Here is a 27299-nt window from a genome sequence, read left to right as displayed (position 1 = left end):
AGGCAAGTGTTAAGCTGCAGAAAAGTCTGAACAGTATCGCTCCTCCTCGTAAGAAAAATAAGAAACAATCTCATTGCTTATCCTATTGCCTTTTCAAAGTAATAACAGGTTTGTTCACTCCAAAAATCCACCTTCTAAGGATGATTTTTGTTGTCTGACATATTGAAATAGTGTCAGCCAGCACACGTATCATTTCCTTTAGGAATTCTTCCCTAAAAGAATAAAGCTTACCAAGTTGCACTGCGACAGCTCCTTGACAGACCAGTTTATTGAAACAATTTTTAAAAGCAGTTATTTCTGAATGTATTCCATCAATCCCAACAGTTCAGAAAAACAGTTGTTCAGTGTCCAAATGATGTTACAAATTGTACATTTTTCATATACTCATTTATACCACATGACATGAGCATAAAATACAATGATTTCTTATGTTGTTCAGTATGCCAATTTATTGCTACTGTTCCTCCCAAAAGTAGGGCACACCTGGAAATAGCTCTTAATCCAAGGCTATTACAGCTGTTCCCACGCCTTGGACCCCAAGATCAAGTCACTAGTGTTCTGATGTAAATCACCAGATTTTTAAAGTGTTTTCTTTTTGATTTACATCTAAATTAAATGTTTTGTTTTGCGAGACTATTCTTAGATGGCATTTAGGGGGAAGTATAACATCTGAATATTTACTACAACTTAAATACTTCAAATCATAGGATACAAAATTTTCAACTTTTCTTCACCTTCATTTTGCTTGACGCCTTTAGCTGTACCAATCAGAAGAAACAGGTTCCATGTATGAAGTTACAAAAAGAAAAAAAGACACAAATGGTGAATTTAACCAACTTGCACAAGGAACAAGGGTCCAGAATTCATGGTTATACTATTACTCCTACAAAATGAAAGGTGTTTGGGGCTTAAGAAATGCTGCCATGTATACTTGTGCAATAATCACAAGTTCTCATTGTACATCTGTATAAAAAAAAAAATAATTAAGCATTGATTTGGGTTTTCTTTTCTGTTTTGTTTTTAAGATCAGTCTTAAGAGTTCCATACTCTGAATGCAAATAATTTTTTAACAATTCCAATTTGAGTGCAGCACAGCTGCTTTTTAAAGGTCAGGTTCCATTTGAAAATATCTCTACTCTAGCTCAAATGATACTCACATATTTAAATGTTTTTCCAGCCCTTTTGACCAATAATATGATCATTTTATTGTCAAAATAAGTATTTTTTAGCAAATGAAAAGCTTATTCCAACAGTACAAGATCTCTATATCCAGTGTGAAAGCAACATGGTGGTATAAATATATGCATACATTGCATTACACATAATATATTATACACATTCCAGTTAACCATGGAACAATTAACAGGAGTAGATGACTACTAATCATGGGTACAAAGTATTTTTGTAAACAAGTTTTTCAGAAACTTTAAGGAAAATCTGATTTCTGGAAAGACAATCTTGGGATTCCATGTTTTTGTTTTCAAAGAAGTCAAATTTTTTTTAAGGATGCTGTATATAAGAATGCACTTTGTATTAAAACAAAGATCAATACTTTACAGTTTAAGAAACTTTACATATGTACATAAATTACACATCAGGAATGGTTTTAAAGCTCAAACTGAGTTGTCAGAAAAGTCTATTTTCCTTCTATTAAAATCTTTAACTCTTTTACGTTGTGATCATTTGCAACTGTCACAGCATGATCCAGTGCTCGGATACTTGCTAGAAGCTTTATGATCTGCTTTATATGCTCCCTAAAAAAGAGAAAGGAGAAGTCAATGCAGGAATGGAACATTCATGTACAAGTATTAATATTTCAACAGAAGACTACATTATGATTCCATACAGCAAATCAGTTTCAGATAATTTGACATCATCTCCTCCACTTGCTTAGTCTGATAAAATGAGTTGGTTATCAGCTTTGTAGTGAAAATGAAAAAAATTATTTTGGGTGTAGGAATTAATCATACAATATGGTTTAATACTAGATGCAGTATAATCTCAAGAAAAAGTCTTGGATTACTTCTGGTACTGTGCAATGAGTCACAGCTCTCTTAGTAACTAACGTGTAAGCCAAAAAGAAAAAAAAAAAACATCAAGGCAGAAAGTATGTTTTAATGCATGCCTTAAAAAGGTATGAAGCTTGCCACCGATGAACTGCTAGGATGACACTACTTATTCAGCTGTCAAGAACAATTCTGGTATCTTGCTAGGGGGATGGACATGAAATTTAGACCAGTCTCACAAAAAATACTAGAAGTTCAAAATTAAGTCTTAAAAATGAACCTATGCTGATTTGTGAAAAAGCATCCAACATTTGGAAAACTAGCACCAACAGACATAGGTAAAGACACACTTCCTTCTCAGCAGAAATTAATGCATTTTTGTTTCAAATATGAAAAAGATGAATATGAAAAGACACGACATTCTTCAATTATAAAGACTATGCAGACTGCTGCAGACTTATTTTATGTGCTTAATGAGGTCAATGGCAACAGATTTTTTTTAAATGCTGGCAAAAAGCAGGAGGACAGAAGATAGAAATTAAATTAGAACTCACTGAAAAAAAAAAAGGATTAATTGGATGTTTCTCTTCCAATACAAATTTTTACCAAGTTATCATTTCATCTGGTAAAGAAAATTCTTTCAAATTTAGTAACAGGCTACCAAAAGAGAGAAAGTTTAATCTCTACTGGATTCTCTCTCAACTGCTTCATTTCAATTCCAGTATCATGCTAGGCCAGGCATTTTAGTTGCAGAAAAGAAGTAGTAACAAATCTATTTTAAATTTGAATCGTGGGGAAATTTAAATTGGTGTGTGACATTGCTATTATACTTTGGACACAAAGTTCTTAGCCATAACCTGAGAGCAGAGAAAAAGTGTGGCACAAAGCTTGGTGTTCTCTGAAAATGAGATGATTCATATGCCACAGCCAAAAGTGACTCTTAAGACAGAAAAGCACCTAGTAACCAAAATTGTCTAGAAAAAACCCCAAAACTCTTAACCAAGATTTTTCTGCTATGGTTTAAAGGAAATTTTTGTCTCTATGTTTCAGTGCTATGCATAAGATCAAAAAGGGAGAAGGATCTACTCCCTCAGAAAGCCTCAATAATTGAAGAGTAACAACAATGGCACAAGCAAGTTCAACTATCAAGAATGACTAAGGCAGGTAGTAAGGGTTCATCTTTCCAAGTTTCAGGTTTGATGGAACAACTGAACTACTGACCTCGAAACCTCTCCTCCTCATGCAACAGCACAGGAGTAAACAATCTTCCAGTCTTGTTATATTCTGGTGTATCAGTGCCACGTTTTGGTTTTCAAGTTTATCATTGCTTAAAACCACACTCCCATTGCATTTCAGGATACTTGGACAGCAGTAAAACTTATGCATCTAACCTGAGCTTGTAACTATTGCTTGTTATCCGATACAAGTAAAATGACTTTCCGATCTGAAAACAGATTCATCTAGTTGGTTGTGTAAATAAAGCTAGAACTTTTGTACTGTGTACAAAAGCACAATTTGTAATTTACAAATCATTATGCAGAAATCTCCCACAGGCTCACGAGGTGGAACAGTCCAAAACCAGTCACCACAAAGTCTGCTGGAATCAGGGACACTAAGCACTACTGCAAAACACGTTACAAATGTCTCAAGATTTCCAGTAGCTGCTGTTCTCAGACACCTTAAAAATCTCCCCATACCATAACATTTTTTAAGTTTGAATTCAAAATTGTTTCAAGAGACATGCAGCAGTATGGAGATATTTACTCACGTTTGCACGTATCAGCAAAATAACACAAAGCACAAGAATTGCAGAGCAAGAATTGCATTAGTTTAAAGTAAATTACCTTGCATTTCTCTTCTCTACATCAGAGCAGCCGATGCTGTTTCTATAAATTGTATCAGCCAGGTGAACAAGGTATCTACAGAAGTTTTCTAATTGAGAAATAGTCTTGTCTCCTTTTAGATTAGCAAACCACTGTTTAGGAAAGCAAGCGATTACCTAGGCATAACAGGAAAAAGAAATTTAAACAAAATGTAACAAAATTTTAAAAGCTATCTGACATGATGTGCAAAGGCTGCAATGACAAGGTCCAAGTGGGAACAAAAAGATCCAAAATTCAAGTAGTAGAACACTGAAATCTACACCATACCTAAACTATCTACAGGTATGAGCCAGAGAAACTTCTTTCTTTAGTTTGTGTATTAAAGAAGGAAATTATTTTTTTCACTGAGATTACAATATTGATATATCAAAGCCAAGATTTTATAGGTAACCTCAAGTTTTAACTACATTTTTCCTCAACTCACAAATTTCAAGTGATTTTAAACATTGTTTAATTTTACTTACACTTTGAGCTTTCTTAATGCTGTCCTCTCCATACTCAGAGTTTTGAAAAGCCATAAGAATGTATCTATTTAGCAGACCATCTATTGACAGTTCCTGGAGAGTTTTATTTGAAAGGATTCCATACCACTGAAGAAAGTTTCCTAATAGCTGAAAACACAACACAGGGAAAATAAGCATTTGAAAATGTACTGAAACCAGGAAGTTGATCAAACACTCTAGAGCCTCTTCAGGTGCAACAGCATGGGCAAGGTAAGCAGTGGAAATATAGCATAGAATCATAGAATCATTCAGGTTGGAAGAGACCCTTGGGTTCATCGAGTCCAACCATCTACCCTACTCTACAAAGTTCTCCCCTACACCATGTCCCTTAGCACTGCAACTAAACGGCCCTTAAACACAGCCAGGGATGGTGACTCCACCACCTCCCTTGGGCAGCCTGTTCCAATGCCCTATCACTCTTTCAGTGAAAAATATCTTCTATTAGTTTCAAAACTATTCAGAATCTATAAAGTACCAGCTTAAAGTGTTATAAATTCTCACACAACAACCCTCACCATCATTTTGCTCATGTTTTGCACAAGAAATCAGAGAAAAGAAAGTTTTAAGCCATCTTGTTCTCAGAATTTGATGTCAGTATCAAGCCCAGTGAGGCTTAGCGTTATGTCACAGGGGGGCAAATCCACAGCCCCCTTGTCGAGGAAATCCCCAGCTCTGCTGTCAGCATACCCTTGTTCCCAAGGCACGGTGACACAAGAGACACACAAAGTGTCCCGGGGGCGTGCTGGCTACACTCTTTCAGTGAAAAATATCTTCTATTAGTTTCAAAACTATTCAGAATCTATAAAGTACCAGCTTAAAGTGTTATAAATTCTCACACAACAACCCTCACCATCATTTTGCTCATGTTTTGCACAAGAAATCAGAGAAAAGAAAGTTTTAAGCCATCTTGTTCTCAGAATTTGATGTCAGTATCAAGCCCAGTGAGGCTTAGCGTTATGTCACAGGGGGGCAAATCCACAGCCCCCTTGTCGAGGAAATCCCCAGCTCTGCTGTCAGCATACCCTTGTTCCCAAGGCACGGTGACACAAGAGACACACAAAGTGTCCCGGGGGCGTGCTGGCTAAGCCAGCTGTACAGCTGTTATTCCCCACGGGCGTATGGCCTGTGGAGAACTGCTGCCAGCCTCGTACAGATGAACACAGCAGTTTACTGTTGAGGCAGATCATCAGGAAACAGTGAACGAGTGCTCGCCTCACAGCTTCTATTTCTGCTCGTCTGTGATGCTATAACTGACTTGCTAGCGCAAGAGAGCTGTATTTTTAATGCTTCCCTAAAATAAAACAGTGGTAACAGCATGCATAGCTCTAAACTGCCCAGGCTCTTAACAGATATTGGCAGAAGCAGGCAATTTCACTCTTAAAAAGAGACACAAGCCCTAAACATGCGACTGTTTCACCTTTAACAACAGTATTTTAACAAATTAGCTCTGTGCATTTTTTGCCCTAGATGGCATTTAAGAAGTTGACTTTTATTTCAAAGCAAAAGAATTCAGTGCCAAATATTTTAACTAAATGATCGCCAACCTATTCAGAATAGTCTCCCTCACTTCTGCAATTTAAACAGAAAATTCCAGATAAGAGTTCTATTTGCGTGATCACGGAGATCAGCAGTTCAATCGACATAGGTCTCATACTTCCCTGTTTAGTTTGGATTTAATTTTCTTCACAGCCTTTTATTGGAAATAAACTACATCAATCATAGCTTCTTACAGACCACTGCAAACTCTACTTTGCACACTCCAAACACAGAAACTTCTTCTGTCACACACTGTATCATTTCAATTAAATTAAAATTACAAATGCTTTTATACTTTACAAATACCAGTGAGCTTTCCAAAATAGGCCAAGTTATTTTCATGAAGATTCTCTCTCTCTCTCTCTCTATATATATAAACCCCCACAAACCAAGTTTTCTCATTCAACATATGTGAAATAAAAGCATCATATTTTATTCTGACAGGCACAATGATATTAAAAAAACCCCTGCATCGAGTATGCTAAGTAAACCCACAATGCCCAAATTAAAATGATAGTGCTTTCACCTGGCAATTTTTTGAAGAGGGCACAGTGCATTACCAAAGACTAAGAATACTAATTTAGAGTTCTTTCAACTAAAGTTAAAGCAATTTCCATCTACCACTTTCCACAAGTTTGAAGAGGATGTTATTGCTACGCTGTCTAGACCAAAGATTTACCGGATTTATTTACTGACTTACCTTAACAGAGGACCAAAACTGACGTTGGAAAAACAAATATGGACCAGAGTTCTTGTTTTCTAAGATGCTGGAAAGTAAGAGATTTCTTTAATGAGCAACCAAGACCACCTCAGTCTGGAGTTTGCTGGCTTCCTCCTTCCCGCACACATTCATTTCTATAAATACTCCCTTCCATCCTGCTTGTCTTTGCTAATTCCTCACAGCATGATAATGAAAGTTCTCCTGTATCCAGCCAGTGAACCATACCAGGAAAAAACACGCTGTCAACTATGGACAGAAGACACCAACTTGCTAATGAAGGTCTAACACCACAGTTGAAGGCAAACTTACTTTTTTGGATATAAGGGCATGAATACATCATCATCTAGTGTTCTCCTCATTCTTAGCAATAATGCCTTTAAAAGCATCTGAAACAGATAAATACTGTTTTTTAAAAGCATCCAAAATGCTGCTTAGTAGTTAACCACTTAGAAATTGATTTTCAAAGCAACAAAGAACATCTGTGACCCTAACAGTAAAAGGCATACATACTTAAGCATACATATAAATAAAGTCTTAGAAAAGCCTATGATGATTAACAGAGCTGAAATTCGATGCTTTCAATAAAAACTCAAGGCAATGGAATTCACCATTAAGCTTGGCTACACAATTTGCTACTGTGAAGTCACAGCTTTTGTAATTTTTAATATTCTGCTAGCTTCCCCATACATGTGCACTTTGGCCTATCTCCCATTATTCTAACGGCAATACATAAATTGCATTAGCTATGGCACCTGAACTCATGACATCAGTTCTTTTATTCATGGAAGATAAGTAAAACAATCAGATTTCAAGGCAATACATTTGAAAAGGTTACGAAGATCTAAAGAAGAAAAGCTTGTCTATTTTTAGCTGAACCTTAAAGCAAAACTGCAGAGACCAACAAGTCGTAGTACATTTGGTATCTCTTTTTTTGTCTAGCATCTACTTTGGAGAGACTTCACCGAGTTCTCCTCCTCCTAATTTATCATCTCTGTAACTAGGCTGCAGAGCATCAAATAATTGCAAAGTTCTCTTTCTTGCTTCTCACTAAGCATGCTGTATTATCTGATATAGTGTATTAAAAGTCTAAGATATTTAAGAAAAAACAACTTACTTGTGTATTTTTGTTTTCTGCATTCACCACTGAAGGATATCCATCTACTAGTTTCTGTACAATTGCTACCATTCTAGATGTTTGTGTTGTAGAAAAAGGATCCCAGATATTTTCAGAAATCACTGTAAGAGATTAAAGAATTACTCCACTTTGCAAATACTCAAATACAGGTACTACAACAGTCAGGCAATAATTCACAAAACAGTAAAAACTCTGAAAGCAAAAACAAGCACCAGCTTCCACACACCCCCCTTTTCCCCTGTTTTCTTTCTAAGGCTACACTGTACCTGTTAATTTAGGAAGAACAACTCTCTCTACAATGGTAGGCAACAGTGAAATATCAGCATCATCTTTCACTTGCTCCTGTTCTTCACAGCCATAAAACAGCAATGATTCAAACCACAGCATAGTCTCAAAGTCTCGACACTTGCCCTGATAAAAAAAAAATTCAGGTTAGATTCCCAGAGATTTGAAGTCAACACATTTAAAAAAAGGAATGCAAATAAAATACAATCACAAACCAGAACTAAACTACTTTAAAACAGTCTACCAAGTGTGCTAAGCAGGCAGGGTAAGCAGCAATTGAGCACAGTAAAAGCTCAAAAATCTAGTCCTTTTTGCCTATGTGTCAGGTACTCACCTGCACTGGAAATAATAAAAAAACCTCCAAGATATAGTGACTCAAGACCAAATAGTGTCTTAACCTGGCACAAAGAAGGGCAAGTTACTTCACCTCCTACTTTGATTCCCCCACTTCTAAGCAGTGATAGGCTACTTCCTTCAGACACATAGGCAAGCTTGATTCCTGAGAAATAGAGAAAACGTTCTGCCTCTTTGCTTGGACGCTACTAATTGTGCCTTCACAGTCAGATTAGTGTATACACAGACAACCCAGCCCAACTAAAACCTCAGAGAGGAAAGGGAGCTGATTTTCCATAAATCAGCCAAATGAACCGATTCATTCTACAACCACACAATCACAAGATCTAATGAAAGTGAAAATGATGGAAGTAAGACTGGGGTTTTTGGCAGCTGTTGTCCTACAGATTTTAACTTCTAATTACACCTGAGCCAAATAAAAGCCCACAGATCAAGGCAAAAGTGAGAAGTATAGCTCATTTGTGCTGCATTATAAAATTACATTTTCTGGATGAAAAACCTCCTTTTATAAATGCCTTGTAATTTTTTTTATCTTAACAAAATGCTTAACAGGACCAGTAACACTGAGTAGTGAAAATTATTAGATTTGAGAGTTCTATACCATGTCTCCAACTAATTTGAGTTTTGTTTTGCCAGCCTGGGAACTCACATAGAAATAGCATGGGGAAAGGGAGAATTTATGACAAGAGTTTTAAGTTTAATGAGGACAGCTTTCATAAATTTTCCCTCATTTATTCAAATTTAATACTCTGAATGCTCTCCAAAGCTCAACTCTTGCTTCCCTTGTTGAAGATCCCCTTCAAAAAATATTACCTTAGTCGTCAAGAAAAAAACCCAAAAACTTCTGAAAAAAAGAAGAGATCCAGTCATTTGTGAGGTAGGCTGACACATCTGCAGACTGTGCTGTAGATTAGCTAAGTTTTGAAAGGGGAGAAGACAGTCTGCCGTATTAGCCTACTTTCCTAAAAAAAAACAAGCTTATGCAATTGCACTTACTCTGTGCCTTGACCCACTCCCATTCCCTGGTAAAAGCCAACATGGCAGAAAAAACTAAAGTTCCTACCAGTATTGTGAAAATAAGCACCTGACTGCAGCAGAAATATTTCACAAGAGCTTTCACTGGTAGGAAGAACAGTGGAAGTCAAAAGCTCCCTGAACTGTTAGTCCTGCTGGCTACTCAGGTCAGCACAGATATTCAGGCTGGACAACGAATATGTGTCAGGGATACTGGGCTGCATCAATGCTGTTCTGCTTTTCCCATGTTTCCTACCTCGTAACTAGGCAATGAGTACTAGGAGGAAGACTTGGAAATTGCCAGCCAGAGTTCTACGGGGTATGAAGGTGTAGGTAAGAGAAAGAAAGATATATAGAGACACCAGTTGCAAATCAATACAAAAACAAGCTTCTTAGTTCCACTTCTGAAGAAACAACATCTCTAGAATCACAACTTTAAGTATTTTAAAACCTAAATGCGTTATTTAAGAAGCTTTTTGACTTTTTAGTCTACACCACTCGCTGCAAAGGTACTGTCATGGCCTGAATGGAACTTTGGCCTGCTGGCAACACAGATGACAACAGTCCAGAAACTCCCCAGAAAAGATTCACCCCAAGAGAGGTGTCCATTTTAAACTTCATGCCTAGAACATCCATTTACACATCAAAGGCACCTTGCTCTGCAGAAGTGTGAAAGAACCACTATATAGAAGCTTAGATAGAAGAGGCTTGCACAGGACCTTACCTCCAAAGGAGTCCAGATAAGCAGCTGAAGTCTGATCAAAGGGTTAAACAGCTTTGGTAAACAGAGGCCAATATAAGCATCTTTATAAGAAGCAAAATACTTTGAGCGCCAAGCTTCAAACTGTGACTTAATACAATCAATGGAGTAAAAGCTTTCCAAAACATCTTCGAAAACTTTGCTGGATTCTTTCAATATACGATCTGGTAGGGGAGAAAAAGAGTAGTAAGTTAATCACCTGTAATACCTCCTTCAAGATGGAATTTGGTACTCATTGGCCTTGTTGCTCACAGGCTAACTCCTATGAATACATTGTAAAAAACATCACCTTTAAAAGTTCTCTTACTTCTGCCTTAAATGTACAAAGCAATAAAAACATGAGTACTCACTGATACACTATTTTATCATAGGTCTTGATTTAAATTTCTTATACAATGATTTTTCAGTTACCAGACAATGGACTGGTGATGAATTGGGCCATATTCATAGAGGTAAGAGAACATTGTGGATCTAACTTCAAAGCTGGCCTTGCTCTGCGTGGGAGTTTAGAACAGCTGACCTCCATGTCCCTTCTAACCCAAATTGTTCTAAAACTTGCTCATCCAAGTGCAAGTACAGGAAGGCACCTCAGATCAGCCAACTGAATCTGCCCTTCAGACCTACTGGGTTCTGGCAGATACCATACTAAACTGCTGAACATAACATGGCTGTTAGCACTGGCCAACCATTACAATCCCGTAGCACATTTTTTTTTTTTTTCTTATTTACAGTACCAATATTCTATGCAGTCCAAAACTACTTCTCTATATATTATTTTCCCTTCATCTTTTCTACTTCCCAGGGTTAGTTTTGTTTTAATCAGTCATTTTTGCTGCAGCCACTGTTTTAAACGTTCAGTTCCAGTAGTAACCCGCACACAACTAGTACATGCAGCAAAGACAGAGCTGATGGAACATGAGATAATGTCATATAAACATACGACTTTTCACACTGGGATCCAGAACACATGCTACAACTAAAGTTAGCAGGTCCAAAGTGCATCCCTCTGGTCCATACAGCTCACTGCAAAAAGCTTGAGAAATACTATGCCTACCCAGAAACTTGTGAAACTCCCACAAAAGGCTTTTATACACATAAAAGTGCCAAGTTACAAAGAACAATTCAGCCACGCTGTATTTGTAATCTATATCATTTAACTTATCAAAATTAGCAAAAGAATGTTTAAATTAAATAATCTCTCTAAGGATGGGGTATTTAGCTGCAAGCTGTACAACAGCTGGTGGAAGAGACTGCTTTGGTCACATTGCTGATTCAGCAAGGAACAATTTCTAAACTTTCTCCAAAATATGGCGAAATATATGGACAGGCTATATTTTGTTACATAACACTTCAGCAACTCTTCTAACCTCGCTCCATGTTGAAGTTTGTTATATCTGTTGAAGTTTCCTCATCATCGCTGGAAAGGCCTTCTAGGTGATCTGCCATCTTCCCAGTTTGCTCTCTTGCTTGTCTACGACGAGTTCTGAAAACAATCGGCAATATAAAACCAGCTATTACTTCCCCCCCACCCCTCTCCACCCAAGGACAGAACGACCTAAGCTTGTCATAATTTTTAACGTAAGGAAATCCAGGTTGAAAAAAAACTTCCACTATGTCACCACCTCAAACAATCCACTATGCTGCTGCCTCAAACAATGGAAGGAAGAGAAACTAGCAAAGATCATATAGATAAGGAATGGGTTTACTATACTTTCTTTTAGTGACTTTTAAATCAGTATCATTGTAGTGAATGATGCCTTGTTTTGTACACTTGCATGCTAAGTTGGGATATATGAGAATATCCCTGCCCAGCACACCAGCTGAAGTGTTTTCTTCCCTCTGCAGGAAAGGAGCAAACATTGCTACTTATGTTACTAGGTCACACAGGACAACAGTATTCTGCAAGCAGGCAAAGGCTCCTAACGGACAAGAAATCCCAGTACTCTACCTTCTGGCTTCTCTTTCTGCAGTCCGACGCTTTACTTGTTCTTGATAGATCACTCTGTCTCGCCCAAAAGATTCAAGATTTGGTGCCATCAGTGCTTTATCTGTAAAATTACAGTAATGAAAATTAAAATGCTTATCTATGATTATACAAATTTGTTGTAGGCAGTTTCATAAGAGCCTTTTACCTTCTTAAACTAAGTGTAATTTGAGCTAGGAAGGTGAAGTTTTCAAAAAGATGCACTGAGAAGCCTGAATCCACAGGTGTAGAGGTTAAAAGAGGAAGCAGCAGTTTGGAAAAATCTCCACTTAAACGTCACATAGTTTTCACCATACTTCACTCTTGTCCCTCTCACAACAGTGCCCAACAATATAAAAGTCAACAGTTTTAACAGAAATTGCCTAAATTGAATGTTTCAAAACAAAAAGTGCTCCTTACATAAGCACGTTCACCATGTGATTTTTGAAAAGAAAATGATGAAAAAGAAAGGCAGAGAAGAGTGACTGGCGCAGGAATATATGATATTTCAGAGTTCTAGTTGTAGTGCTTTCTAACTTTATGTGCTTTAGATTGCCAAAAGTTTAAAACACATGAAAATCTACAGGAAAATAAATAATCTCCCCTTCTTTTTCTACATTGTGATTCATTATAGATGTTTCTGATTATAGAAGACAACACAGCTAAACAGTGAAACTGATCAGCAGCCAGCAGGCAGACCCAAGTGTTTCCAGTTCATCCTTTTCAGGTAAACTTTTAAAAATGAAGTAAGCCAGTGCTCAAGTCTGTCCACTAAAATATAAACACTAAAGTTTAGACAAAAGGCTACCCAAATTTCAGGAGTAAATTTACATGTTCTAACTAAACCTAACTAAATCCTTACCGAAGTACTGTGTCAGTATTCTAATTCTATACTGGAACTACTGAGAACCTTAACATACAGATGATGCCATCATTTGTCCAATTTTTTAAAATGTTACTCAAAGCTGAGTTACTTGTCTCAATGTAGAAATAAAACAAAAGCTGGCAGACAAATTCACTTCTAGCCCTTTAGTGTTCTGAAATAGGATGAAGAAAAGCTGTCTATGCCCACAACACATCAAATCAAAGGCTGGCATCAATTGCTAGTTTCTGTGACAATTTGAGGAACAGAACTGAACTATTTCTAGATACAGTGAAATTCATCCTCAAGACTCCCAGATACTAAATAAGATCTCTCTTTAAAACTCAGCCTTGACAATGACAACTATTCCTGCCCTGCCATTAAATTTCAGTCTAAAATAATCTAATTCAAGCTTCTTTTAGGAAATACACTTCTAGTACACTAGGTTTCTAGTTCTCACAGCAGCATTTTCATGGTAAAATTTTGAGGCCTACATGTGATGTCTGGGGCTCCACATAAAGTCCTAAAGGAAGCATATATGCTAACCACACTGTAAAGGGATGGCCAACTTTTATGTCCTAATGCTTTATCACGCTCAGTAAGTTCTATCTAATGGTATTAATAACACTTCATCTCTGAACACACTGTGACAGAATAGGAAATGGCTTTTATTATTGGATTTTAGGTCAGCAACAGGACAGACAAGAAAGCCATTTTTAAAAATGGGAAGCCCTCCAAAGCAGAAAGACTATTAATAAGATATTTTACCAGTTGTTTAACAAGCTGAATAATGCCTCCTCCAAGGAACGTATATTTCCAGCCAAGTTAGCATTTGTACTTTTGTGAAGTTGTACATATTGAAGAGTAATCACTGGAAGAAAACTCTTCAATGATAATCCCCCATCCACACACTCAGAGTAAGCAGCAGGTATTTTAACTGGCTAATTTTAAGCTGCACTTCATATAGGGTCATTTTGTATTAGTCTGAAATTTAAAAATGGCACCAGTCTCTTCCAGCTCCTTAGCTTTACCAGCTAAGTGTCTGAAATGAAATACTTATGTTGCCTACAAAATAGAGCATTAGAAAGAAGTCAACTCTAGCCCACTGCTTCATGGCTTTGTAGAGTTAACTGTAGATGTTACAGGAAATTTAGAGATTTAAGGAGGTTTAAAAAAATAAAAAATAAGAAAGAAAAAAAGTCCTGACATAAGAGGAAAATTGGGAGTCACATGCTACCACTACTGCCACTGCCACCACGCATACATTTTCAGTGCTAGGAAAGAGAAAATATAGTTAAGAGCAAAAGAAAAGAGAGATGAAGTAATGAGTTAGAGTGGCTTTGAGTTTAAAACAATACAGATCAGAGAATTTTTAATCTAAACTTGTTTCTACCTATCTCAGAAGTAAGGATAAACTTAGTCATACTTTTAACATTTGCATTTAAATTAAGCCATACTAAGTAAACAAGGTTGTTTAATGAATAATAAAAACCTTCAAGATGGACTGACTTGAATGGCTTGAAAACTCCGAAGATTCATCTTTAATATCATCTTGTCGTCTTTGGACAAGGCGGGAAGCTCGCTGTTTGTACAGCTGGTGCATTGCAGATTCAAGCTCGTTAATCAGAGGCACCTGCAAAAATATAACACACTACGTAATACCAAATTCTTCAGGTGCTTAGTTTCTGGGGTACCGTACTATTCCGAAGCAAAACTCTGTCACTGTACTTCTAGCAGCACAAACTGTTTCCTTTCACCCATTTGTTTCATTTTGACCAGTAAATATTTCAACTTGAAGAAGATGCATGCATTTAGCAATGTTGACAGCTTTCAACTGTAGCAACAGCATTCTGAAAATAACTTCTGTTGACTGAATGAGTCTACACAGTAAGAGAACCATTTCAGAGAGTGTGAAATGTTATTTCAAGTCCTCGTCTTTTTTTCTACCGAGTGTGTTATGTATTGTGTTACACTGCTTACAATTCTCAGACCTCACTGTTTCCTCTCTCTATTAAACAGGGATGTAGTAGCACTCTACAATTAAATAAGAAAATAATCTGAATGTATACAGTGAAAAAACAAAGCACAAATCTAATCTCATGAAGCCAGCAGATATTGTTTTGCTATAACTCTTATTAGCATATGCTGCACTATTATTACTGAAATGCAATAAAACAACGCATAAACATGTTAGGCCAACAACTCTAACCTATCATTAGAATTAAAATTACACAGTTTGTGTGAGTTACACATTAGGTATTGAACAATACAGACTTAAGCTGGATCAGACCTGCCACAATTTTTTTTTTTTTTAAGGTGGACTAAATTTTCAGTACCAACTATAACAAAAATATGTACTAGGAATTTCCTGACATTAAATAGCAGATTCACTGCTCACTTTTGCAAAAATTCATTTTCCAGGACAACTTTAAATTAGATTATTATAAATACTGAAATACAAACCAGAACTTTTCACAATCTCTTAATTTGGAAAGGCAAGTTCTTTTGGTATAAACACTTAAGCCATATCCTCCTTACCTCTGAGACACATGCTTAGTCCACAGTCTTCCAGCCTTTTAGCTTAAGTATTTCACTGCTGCCTACCATCCATGATTAAGGTTTTTTCAAAACAAAAGATAAAGTCAGAACTTGTTTCCTGATGTAATTTAGAATGTGACTCAGCAGCTAGTAAAGAACCTCCTCCAGTAAAATATAAGATTATGATATTATAGCTACAGGGCCATTTCAGCTATCTGAAAATGACACAGAGCTACATGATCTTCAAGGTTCCTTTCAACTCTAATCATTATATGAATCCATGAGATAGTAAAAGAAACGAAATACTGGCTCTTTGTGGTATGAAGCGGGCTATAGGGATTAAAATGAAAGCAACTCTGCACAAACTCAAAATACAAAGAACTTTCCTCTGGAGAAAACAGAGTACAGAGAAATAGGAGAAGGGAATATCCTAGTGCAGGAAGTGCACATTCCGAATTTGAGATAATTTTGAAAACAGAAATAATAAGAAAATACTAATTTTACAGCAATTTACCATATAAAATATAGCTTCTTCTCTTAAGCATGTAAAGAGAATTCTAAAATTGAAAACTTAAATGAAAAAATTTTAAAGCATCTGTAGAGGTTCTTTCTATAATTGCCTCAGGACAAAAAAAAAAGCCAAAACAGTTACGTATTCAGTCATACAAATCACTCAAAATATTTCCTATTTAAAACACTTTAAAGGAGACCTAGAAGCTGTTACTCTTCTATGATTGATACTGTGGTTGATGAGTGACTGACAATTTCACTGACTACTATAAAGTTGCAGCTCTCATTTATTGTATTTTGTTTAGTCAATACCTTATATTCAGTGTTTTGGGTTTTTTTCCTTCACTTTCACTGTGAACACTGTAAAAGTGGAAAGCTCTCCGAACATTTAGATGACAAGGATAATTTCAACCTACAGTCCTCGTTTCTGACACAGAGTGTGTTTTGGAAATTTATTTTTGCAGGTAAGACTTATTTTTGCACGGTTCATCTAACCATGCTGTCAAAGACAGGCTCGGAACAATTTAATCTTTCTGTATCCCCTGCATATTCTTACATTCAAAATGTAAAGATGCTATTATCACTTTCTAGCCTTCTCAGAGAGCATAATTTTGACAGTAATTACTTGTGAAGGAAGGCATGCAAGCATCTTCCACTCCATTGGTTTTATCATTTATGGGGAAAAAAACCATCATAGAGAATTTGACATTTGTTTTGCTTGTTTCTGAAATTTGCATAATAGCTGCCTCATTATGCCCTCCACTGCACCTTACCGACAGACAAAGTGTTTCTAATATTCAAAACCTCTTCAAAATAGAATACAAACATAATGATTTTGCTTGGTTGGGGGGGTCACAAAGGGTTGAGCATGGTGAATAGGTGCAGAAATATCATGGTAGGGGGAAGAAATTCTAATTCATTACGATATTTTTTGTTCTCCAAAACTAAATCAATAGACATAGAAGAAAAATCTACAGGAATGGGCTCCTTTTGGAGTGAACAAGAGCTTCTTCAGCAAACTGCTTTCTCATTCAGATCAGTACCAATGTGAATTTGACTAATAACCATGGCTAGTCCTAATAAAATAAAGAGAAAGCATCACAGCATCGTATTTGAAAGGATAGGGAGGAATCTAGCTTTATAAATTTTTAGGCTACGTGTTCATATATGTATGTGCGTATATATATACACACACACTATTGTTATTGCTCATATAGATACACATTTCATATGCTTATGTATGTTGTAATAACTATGTAGATTATATATTATAAACACACACTTTTAATATGAAATACTCAGGGCCACTGGTTCTAGAAAAAAGCTGAAGGTTACTTATCTCTACACTCAAAAGATAAGAAGAATTTACTGTCCTGCTGCATTTCGTTATTTAAATAAATAACTGATACTGATTTTATTACTTTATTTTTTTCCCTCCCCCGTTTCCTTTTTACAAAACCACATCATGTCCCTTGGAACTACTGTTTTTGAATTTGATAGTACAGATTATCTGTCCAAAGAACTAAGGAATATATAGGACATCATTATAAATATAATGCTCCTGTTAAACTGACCACGTCGCCTCCTAATTTTGCAACTCATTGTACACACAGGTACTGCAGCAGCCTCCAACTGAAACCAGCAAAACTGTGTGAATGCCCCTGAGAAGCATGAGATGATAAAAATCACATCTTAAAAGTTCAATGGACTGTCATGGCAGGTGGGGTATGGGGAGGGTGGGAAGGCGTTAAGGTGTAGAATCCTTAAAAGACCAACTACCAGGAAAGCAAAGTTATATTGTAAGAAAGTAATTTTAACAAAGCTTGTTGAATTATCAGCAGCTAATCTGCAGTATAATGGCTAGAATTGATTTATTTACTAGTATAGCTAGACAGGTCAATAACCTTCCTATGAACTGGTTACACTATTAGTTAACAGTAAGTTCTCCTAGTTTATACAAAATCTGGGAGACTAAAGGGCTTGGTTTATAACTCAGAAAGGTACATTCTAGAACAATTTGTTTAAAGAAAATATTTGAACAAGACACCATGGGCTATCAAATAGAATCTCCTTATAGGTATCACAAAAAAATGTAACAAGAGGTGTTTAGAAAACAAATGCTGAATAGAGATACAGGTATTTAACTTGTCTTCTGAAATACAAATTTATCTCAAAGGAAAAATATAAAAAGTTACCCTGAAGTAAGAATTTAGGCATCTGGACAACCAGCACAGAAAGCACTGCAAAGGAAAGTAACTTTACCACCCCTCAACAGCTAATGCCAATACAGACTCAGGAATACTGCTTCTTCAGTGAACAATATCTGTCGTAAATGATCAATTAGCTGAAGAATTAACTGGTCCACACTTCCTGGGTCTGTTGATGGCACAGTTAATTCTCCCGCTTACAGGACTGAAGATGGGACCCTCCCAATATCACTAATGCTGAACAAATTATGTCTAACCATTTAGCACCCCGAATGCTTTTATACTGCTCTCCCACATCTAGCAAACTAGGTAAGCAATAGCTTCAACCACTCAAGTAATTCTGACAGCTAATGTATTAAGAAGATACTATACTATTATATTCAAGTCAGAAAACAATGAAGAAATAGCCCATGTACTACTAACTTAATTTTATAGCTCCTGTATGTGTGTTATAGGTATCTGTCTAAATAAATATATACATATATTCAGGAGCTCCTGCTATATTTACAACAAAGTAATTAAAGCATAAGGAGTAACATAAGTATCGCACTACATGAAAGAAGTCTATTTTTAAGTTTGGTTGTCTTCAGACAGCTACACTAGTTTTAAAACTTTTCTCCTTCAGTCACTAGAGCAATACCAAGTATGTGAAACTGCCTCACAGGAGGAAGTTTATCCTCACACAAAATACAAGTCTTTGTTACTGTGTTCATAAACCATTCCAGAAACTAGCAATGTTGTAATTCAGCCCTTATTTTTGTTTACCTGATATCCTACACAAGTGAAAAGCTGAAATGCCAGAGTATCTACCAAAATTCCAGAGACACATAACCTAAAAGTGTTTTTAAGCCAACTAAAGTCAGTGATCTCTTACACTGTACAAGAGGATTTTAATAACCAGCTTAGCATGATGAAAAGTTATCTTTTCAACCCTTGAATAACCAAACCTTTAGAAGAGTATGTACTCAGGGGACTTTTTTTGAAAATAGAGGGAGATGTGGTGTCTGGAATGTACTAAGAGTCCCTAATTTTCTTTTTTTTTTTTTTTTTTTGAAAAAAATGAATGTTTTTGCATCCTTACCTTTTCACTGAAACACTCAAGCAAGTCTTGGACATACCCTCGCATTTCTTGCAAAAACTTATACTGTTCACCAATACCCCCAGAAGACCCTTCTAATCTTTCAATTGCCTTGGTAGAGTCCTCTCGGCTTTGCTGATGTTTCTCATATTGCTGCCGATTAGCTTTGTGCAATTCTTTCATAGAGTCCAACCTGAAGGGCAACGGATAAATAGCAAATTTACATCCAAAAGTCTATATATTTCAGACTGTTGAGAAATTATACAGACAGTAGTGCAAGTACCAAGTCTATATATGGGAAATACTGCAAAGACACATTCTCATTCTCTTAACTTTCATTTGACACTTCTTCCCCTCTCTCCACAAACAGCAAGGCTAATGGTTTAAATTAATTTGCTAGACTATGCTGACTGCACTGCACTTATCACTCCTACAAATTTTTACAGGAGTTGATAGCACTTAGAATAGCGCAAAGTTGGCCCTAAAATATAACTGGGAGGAAAGGTTTTGGTGGGGGCGGGGTGGGGAAAGAACTAGAACTACAAAGCAGTCTTACTCCTCTGCTAACTTGATTCACTGTCAAAGGCTGTAATGCTACAAGGGCCATACAAACCAATTTTGAAGACATGTAAAGTGCAAGTCGTTCATTACAAATGATCTCTCACTGTAATTGGGTTGTTCACTCAGTAGGACCTTTTGCGTACCTGACAAGCAGATTACAGTGTTTAAAGCAAAAAAACCCCTGTATACACTAAAATTCTTTATCTACTGAAGGGGAAAATATCTGATTCACAGTTTAAATGAATGCAACTTGACAAGCTAAACACTTCACTGGCCTTCCAATTCTTGACTATAAGACTATGCAGTGTCCAGAAGATGCAACTCAGACCTGTCTTCAACAAGATCAATGGCCTCATATTTAAAGCTTCACTTCCAGAGAAGCAATCCAAGGAGATTTTCGAACAAAGTGTCAATGTCATCTTCACTTTGAGCTTTTTTTGTTTGCCTTTTTTTTTTTTAAATTGATGTGCCAGTCAGTACTTTTCCAGCGATGAAACTCTGTGTTTGCTCACCGAGACTAAAAGACGCCTGAGGAACAGAAAGCTAGGGGACAGGTCTTTAAGTCTAAAAAGATGGTCTGTCCTACCTGTCTTTAAGCTGTTTCTTTACCAAATCAATAGTAACAGGAGTCATCTCATTACTGGGAGTTTTGAAAGGAACTGTATTATCTGTTTTTTGAGACTTGGTTTCCGATGATCCATAGGCAGCATAAGTGTATGGAATGCCGTATGATGAACCATAAGACAGTGTCTGGTAAGTGTTCTGGTAGTACAGATTATTCACTTCTGCAGGCTGACTTGGTTGAACCTAATGGAACAGGAAATGCAATTGTACTATGTTAGACTTTAAAGAAGGAGAAACTTATTTTCTTTCACATGTCAAACATTATAAAGTGAAAAACATACGCAGGTACAGTTTTAAGATGTAATTATCAAGTGGATTTAAGTGTAGAACTCCCAACACCTAAGGTGGAAGAAACATGCCCTCAGAAATACATTCTTAAATGCACAAACTCTTAGTGTCACTTATGAAGTTATTAAATGACAATTTTAACCAGCCTATAGCTCCTACAATAACCAAGTGTTTGGGATTATACTAAATTGTGCTGAAACTATTTAAGAGAATGACATAGGTTCTTAAGAGTCAGTGTGCTTGACTGTGATTTTGCTAAAATGTTTTTAAAAGAGGACCCAACAAACTATCCTCTTCAACTGAGTGGCAACTTCACTATGAATGCACAGAAAACATGGGGCACAACCTGCTACAAATTCAAACTCTATGCTGCAACACAAGATACAGAAACAGCAAAGAAACACACACTGTTTACACAGACTCCACAAACCCCATGATAAACAAGAATAGAGGTCTCTACAAAGTGGCATTATTCTAGCTCTGTTTTAGGCTGCAAATAAATGCTGGTTAACAGCACCACAAACAATCGGTATCTACCCAGAACAGAGAGACTAATGCAATGGATACCACTGGCTACTTAAAATCTGACCTCTCATTTCTATTTAAAGAATATCAGAAGTTACACACTGAAGTTCTCAGACGAACCAGCTTCCTGTAAACTATTCAAGTTTGTAATAGACCTAGTCAATATAAGCAGAAATGAACCCAAAAGAGTTCACAACAAAACACATGCCTGAGGTATGTTGATTCCTTTCCGTATCTGTTCTTGTTCCCATCTACTGAGTTCTTCATCTTGCTCCCCTGCCACCAGCGCTTCATCATCGCTGCCTTCAATACCTTAATATGAATAAAACAGACAGGCAACAAAAAGGAGAAGATAATGTATTCATATTAAGGGGTATGAGTTCAAAAACCCGAGAGACCATGCTTTGGGGGAACATCAGAGTGCACCCTCCTTTCCTCTTTATGAGGAATTAAGGACACTAGACTGTGAATTATTATCACAGAGGTTCCACTTCAAAATCCAATGAGAATTTGCAATTAACTGCTGCTGGTAAAACCCTCTCATGTTAAAATCATATATATCTTACTAACGCTCCTTTTCCAAAAGGTCATTTTACCTGCTTGTCAGCAACATGAATGCCATACCAAAGAACTAATGTTTTCTTTTCACAACTATATACTTCTTAAAAAACAAAGTACAGGAACAATAGTAATTGATCCTTCATGTAAGTTTCCACCAGATTCAGTTGAGTTGTGTGCTTCCACGCACAGGAACATAGTTTGTGCTCAAAATTTTATACGTAGATTCCATTATGCAGTACTTATCCTTAGAAAAATTGATTCATGCCTGTTTAAAAAACGTTTAAAAATGTTGAATGGGAGCACTTGCAGTGAAAACAGTGTGAATGTTTATCAGCTGTCCTTCTAAAAAGGTTTTACCTATTTCCTCAGCAATCTTTTGCCTTTGGGATTTTTCCTTCACTGCAAAAACTATCCTCCTCTTCTCGTCATCATCTTCATCATCACTGGCATCATTTTCATCTTCTCGAACAAGGCGGCCTTTACCTGGTTCACTGTCAACGGGGGTAAAGTCTCCAAGTTCACGAGCCATTTGACGCTTTTTCCTAGCGGCATGAATAAAAGCAGCATCTGGAATTTCTCCTAGAGATAGATGTTTGCACCGTTAAACAACCACTTTAACAAAACAGGTATTATGACTTCTTATCACTCATCTCTGCCACCCTACCAAATCATCTCTGCAAATAGAAATAAAATGTGAGAGGAATAAAAAAAATCCATACTCACAGAAACATTTGCAAGCAACTTAGAAGCTGCACATGCAAACTTTCTGACCAGAAACCCTCAAAGCTGGGATCTTTCCCAAAATGTCTGGCTCTGCTTCCAACAACTCGTGCCATAAGAGCAGAAGCCTGACATTCCCATGGGCAATATTCCTAAAGAAGAGGAAGCCCTTTACAGGAGCTGACTATCGCAAAGGCAGAAAAAAAATGAGGTTCTTGACTGTGTCACTTCCTGTCCTGATATTGCTCCCAACTCTTCTTATTTTGGGGGACAAAAAACATATTGGCCACTTCAACAGGGATGACAGCTCAGAAATTAAGAGGACACCAAACTAGACAAAGCTAACGTGAGAAGACTATATAATCAAGGGGAATCATGAAAAGCAGATGTAATTAAAAAATCTAAAATCCCTAGCACAAAATGAATGAAACCTAAATGAGTCATATAAAGAATGGTCCACCAAAATAAATCTTTTGAAACATGAATAATTTTTACCACTGCTTTGATTAGGCACAGACAAAAGGTTATTTTTCAGATTCTCTTTATACTTGACATGAGACACTCTATTCAAGCCAGCAATATCTTCAGAGATGCAATAACGTATGCATCGCACCACTTTGCAATTACCCCTAAAAGAAAAAATTATTTGGGAGTCAACTATAAAATTTGTTTCCCCTTGAAATATGGCCAAGTCTGTGGACCCAGGACATTCATCTTCTATTTGGGGAGCAGGCTACCACAAGTTAGCTAACAATTAGTGAGCTAATTAAAAAAAAAAAAAAAAAATACCCTCAGACTGATTTCTTTGGCCTCAGGGCCTGACTAAAACCTTCTTAGACAAAACCAGATAGGAAAACATTTGAGATACCTTGCAAATCTTTAACTGAGACATTCGAACTAAAGACAGAATTTTAATTGAAAGTAGTTAAGATTCATGTAGATTCACCTATTCCAAATCTAGATTTTCTTACAGTTTGTCATAACTTTGAGACACAAATTCTTGCTTTTGACATCAAGATGAAGCATTTTCTTGTAGAATTGAACAGCTTTGGAAAATAGCAGTTTCCTGAATTGTCAGATGCTGGGAAATATTTCCTAATCTCTCAAATACACTAGTCTGCTGTAATTGCTGTCTAAAGTATTTCTTAGCACATCGGACACATCACAATAACCAACCTGGACGGAGAACATTCAGTGATGACAGAGCACTTGAAAAAGCCCCACCAGCTTTAGGTTTTTCTTCTTCCTTCTCACTTTCAACTTCCATTTCTTCTTCACCATGCTCACTGTTTGCAGTTCCATCTTCTTGACCTATATCCTTAATCTGTCCTGTCTTTTCTAGTGGTGGTTCAACTGGTAAGACAACAAAGCCCATGTTTTACTTTTTTTACAAAAATCACTCAGAAATATTTTTTTTTAAAGTGTAACAATCAAAAGTAAAAATCAAATGAAAATGTTAAATGATATCATTGTTTGAGATCTAGTAAAATACACCTCCTTAATTGTGATTAAGTCACTGACATCCTCTCAAAACAAAATATGATAAAGCAGACACCCCAATAACCACTAACCACTCTACATATTGCCAATTATTTAACAAGTGAGGGAACTCAGTAATTAGGATCATATGTGCAACCTTCACACATCCTCTAATGTATGCAATTGGAAAGCATTGCCAGTATTACACCAAATCTTTCCACAAGAACAGGCTCATTTCAAGAGAACCCCTTCATCTTCCTCTTGGGCTGGGTGCAACGTTACGCTACATTAGGTGGTTAACATGCAGATACAGGCAGCAGGTACAAATATTATGTAAAAAAATGCATGTTAAATCCAGCTATCCAATCCAAGCTGCACATATCTGAGCTTTTAGACTTCAGCATTTGTTTAGAGAATCCAGACTCTTGACTCATCAGCAGCCATGAGGTCTTTGGAAAACCTCAAATCAGTCCAGCCAAACCAACTACAGAGACAAACACAAAATAAGCACACGCTAACCATGTGTAAAATACAATTTTTTAAGCATCTTTCTGACAGAAGCAAGAATTAAGATCCAGCTTTCCACAGATCACCTGAACATTAGCCACAGAAATGACCATTTCCAATTTTGTGGATGCCCCATACCACTGCATATGCAACGTAAAGATTCTAGTAAGACAGGATTTGTGGGTTTTTTTAAATGCAGGCAAAGACTTTTTAAAATCTTTAAGATTTTTAAAAGACTAATTTAATTAACTTAAAGAAGGGTAATTTTCTGCATGGGACCATGTTCAACTCTCATATGCTTCAGTTATACCATTGCATTGTAGGTTATTACACAAAAACCTAACTGGGAAAGGAATCATCACGCTTTGAATGAAGCAATGAGTTTCCCAAAAACCAACAACAGAAGTACAATGAAATTGAAATCTTAGGCTCTATTCCAAGCTCTGGAGTACTATACATTGTTAGAAGATCCTTCTGCCAGAACTTTCATCCTGTCATCTTAATCATCAAGTCTGCTCTAAGGTCCAAGTCCTGAAATAGGCAGTTATTGAATAATTTACTTAATAAAGAACACCACTCTGCTCACCCCAAAAATCTTCCTTTTCGAGAAGAAGCATTACAAGGACACATCCCGCCAGATAAGCACCAGACACAGTTCTAAACTAATTTAATTCCTTCCTAATTCAATAGGAAGAAACTCATCTGACATAAACAGCTGAAAATACAGAAAGCACTGAGGTGTACTGAAAACAGTATATGTATCTGAGAAGCTTCATCCTTATACATACACTTCCACATGACAGAGAATCAAAGAACTCTCTACTAGCTTCAGAATGGCATCTGTAAGGTTCAAATGAACACATTTAATGGATACTTCAGTTCTAAATGCTAAATCCTGTAAAAAGACTAACAATTAATCTTGAAAACAACTAGTTTGTATTTACAATACATTATCTTTCCCATTACAAAAGTTACTGTTAGTTTTGCAGTTACCATCTGTTGGAGAATTGACCTCTGTTCTAACTTTTGATTTTTCAAGATCTTCTTTGTACTCTTTCTTCAATTGTTTTACAATCTTTTTGCTGTAACTTGATTTCTTCACTTTAAAAACTTCTTCAGTTTCTTTAAAAGAGAAGATGGAAAACATTAGACCTGCCAAGAAGTATACTTACCTATTAAATCATTTAATTTTGTACATAGAGTTTAATACTAACAACATAATTGAATGTGACTTTATATTTAGACTGTTGCAACAAAACCAGATGCATATGCTTTCTTGTGGACTCATATTTACCTCATCTTTTTGCAGTCATTTTCAAGTGTATTTATCCTGCTCACAGCATGGTCACAAAAAAGCAAGGCAGAAGTTACACAAAAGTGTACACACATACCCTGCTTTTATCTGACTGTAGTAATCTTTTTTTTTTAAAAAAAACAAACAAAAAAAGGAAAAACAGCTGATCCTTCAATGTCTTTTCACAGCCACACATATACACAACTAATCAGGAAGGAAACGGCTGGTTTTGATTGTACTACCAGTTAAAATGCCTGCAGCACTACAACCTACCAAAAGGCATGCAATAAGTTAAAGAACTAAGTAGCATAGAAAAAAAAAAAAAATCAAAGTTTGATGTAGGAAATCCACAAGTGTTTGGGTTTCTCTTTGGTGTTGTTGGTTTTGGTTTTTTGGTGTTGGGTTTTTTTTAAACTCTAGAGTGTAATTCCATGTTTCTGGTATTTCTGTCAAAATTTCAAATCACCAGTCTTAGAATCCAAGTTCCAGTGATTACAAGAGAATTCCTTCTAAGAAAATTCAAAATACTAACTCTCCTGCTGACAAAAGATATAACAATAATAAGCTCCTCATTTCATACACCCTAAACTTCTCGGATGCAATGAACTCTGGAGTGTGAGGAGTGTTTTTTGATTTTTCTTAATACGTAATACCTATTATTCATAATTAGATTATCCAAGTGTGAATGGAACCACTTAATGAGGGCAGTACCTGCTGGAATGCAGCAGAATTATTATCTGAAGCACTGCACAAACACACTATGGTATTTTTCCAAAAAGCTGAGGTCCAGAAACTGCTCAACCCCCTTTCCTGCTGTTCGTGCAGGTTTATCTAATAAACCTTGTGGCTGGCTAGAGAGAACTAAGGCTGCAACAAAACAGCAGCAGCTTCACGTGGAGTTTGCCAGGACAACAGGCAGCCCGACCTGACCCGCCGACACCAGCCACAGATGAAGGCAAACTCCACACAAAGCCGCAGGGAAGATGCTCCTGGACCAGCACTGCAGGTTCTGGGTGGATGGGTGGGTGTCAGGGGGTGCTGCCCAGGGACTGGGCCCGGCACCTGCTGCCGCACAGACCCAGGTCAGGCTATAGCCTGCGCCCGGACCAGCGAGGGCAGCAGGGGTGGAACAGCCGGGCAGCAGCAGTGCAGAAGCAGAAATCCACCCTGCTCGACCGAAATAAAACCCTCGGGCCGCCACCCCGCCGCTGGGAAGCACCCGAAGGAGCCGGGTTGGGCCCGGCTCCCCTATTCCCTCCCCCCCCCGTCCTCCCAGGGCTCTTCCTCCTGCGACCCCTCATCCACCCCCACGCCGCACGGGGCAACCCGACTGCCTTAAAATAGAAATAAAATACGGGTCACAGCTCTCTTAGAGACGACGGGCG

The 27299-nt window shown here is 37.0% G+C and overlaps 1 protein-coding gene across 1 annotated transcript in view; it reads right to left on the bottom strand.

Annotated features, from left to right (window-relative positions):
• Positions 1-250: 250 nt before the first annotated feature.
• Positions 251-27299, bottom strand: part of PAXBP1 (PAX3 and PAX7 binding protein 1) — a 27504-nt gene continuing 455 nt past the window's right edge. Inside the window, exons 2-18 of the mRNA XM_014938001.1 lie at positions 25614-25737; positions 23811-23987; positions 22272-22493; positions 21562-21665; positions 20503-20723; positions 19359-19548; positions 14532-14655; positions 12146-12245; positions 11565-11680; positions 10162-10361; positions 8051-8195; positions 7764-7885; positions 6959-7035; positions 6629-6695; positions 4354-4500; positions 3851-4005; positions 251-1754 (exon numbers count right to left, since the gene is read on the bottom strand). Coding sequence (XP_014793487.1) covers positions 1637-1754; positions 3851-4005; positions 4354-4500; positions 6629-6695; positions 6959-7035; positions 7764-7885; positions 8051-8195; positions 10162-10361; positions 11565-11680; positions 12146-12245; positions 14532-14655; positions 19359-19548; positions 20503-20723; positions 21562-21665; positions 22272-22493; positions 23811-23987; positions 25614-25737 — 2409 coding nt within the window. The 3' untranslated portion in view covers positions 251-1636. The remainder of the gene's footprint in view (positions 1755-3850; positions 4006-4353; positions 4501-6628; positions 6696-6958; positions 7036-7763; positions 7886-8050; positions 8196-10161; positions 10362-11564; positions 11681-12145; positions 12246-14531; positions 14656-19358; positions 19549-20502; positions 20724-21561; positions 21666-22271; positions 22494-23810; positions 23988-25613; positions 25738-27299) is intronic.

The sequence above is a fragment of the Calidris pugnax genome, unplaced genomic scaffold, assembly GCF_001431845.1.
Source record: "Calidris pugnax isolate Ruff unplaced genomic scaffold, ASM143184v1 scaffold25, whole genome shotgun sequence".
Classification (NCBI taxonomy): domain Eukaryota; kingdom Metazoa; phylum Chordata; class Aves; order Charadriiformes; family Scolopacidae; genus Calidris; species Calidris pugnax.
This window is presented reverse-complemented; position numbering and strand designations above follow the sequence as displayed.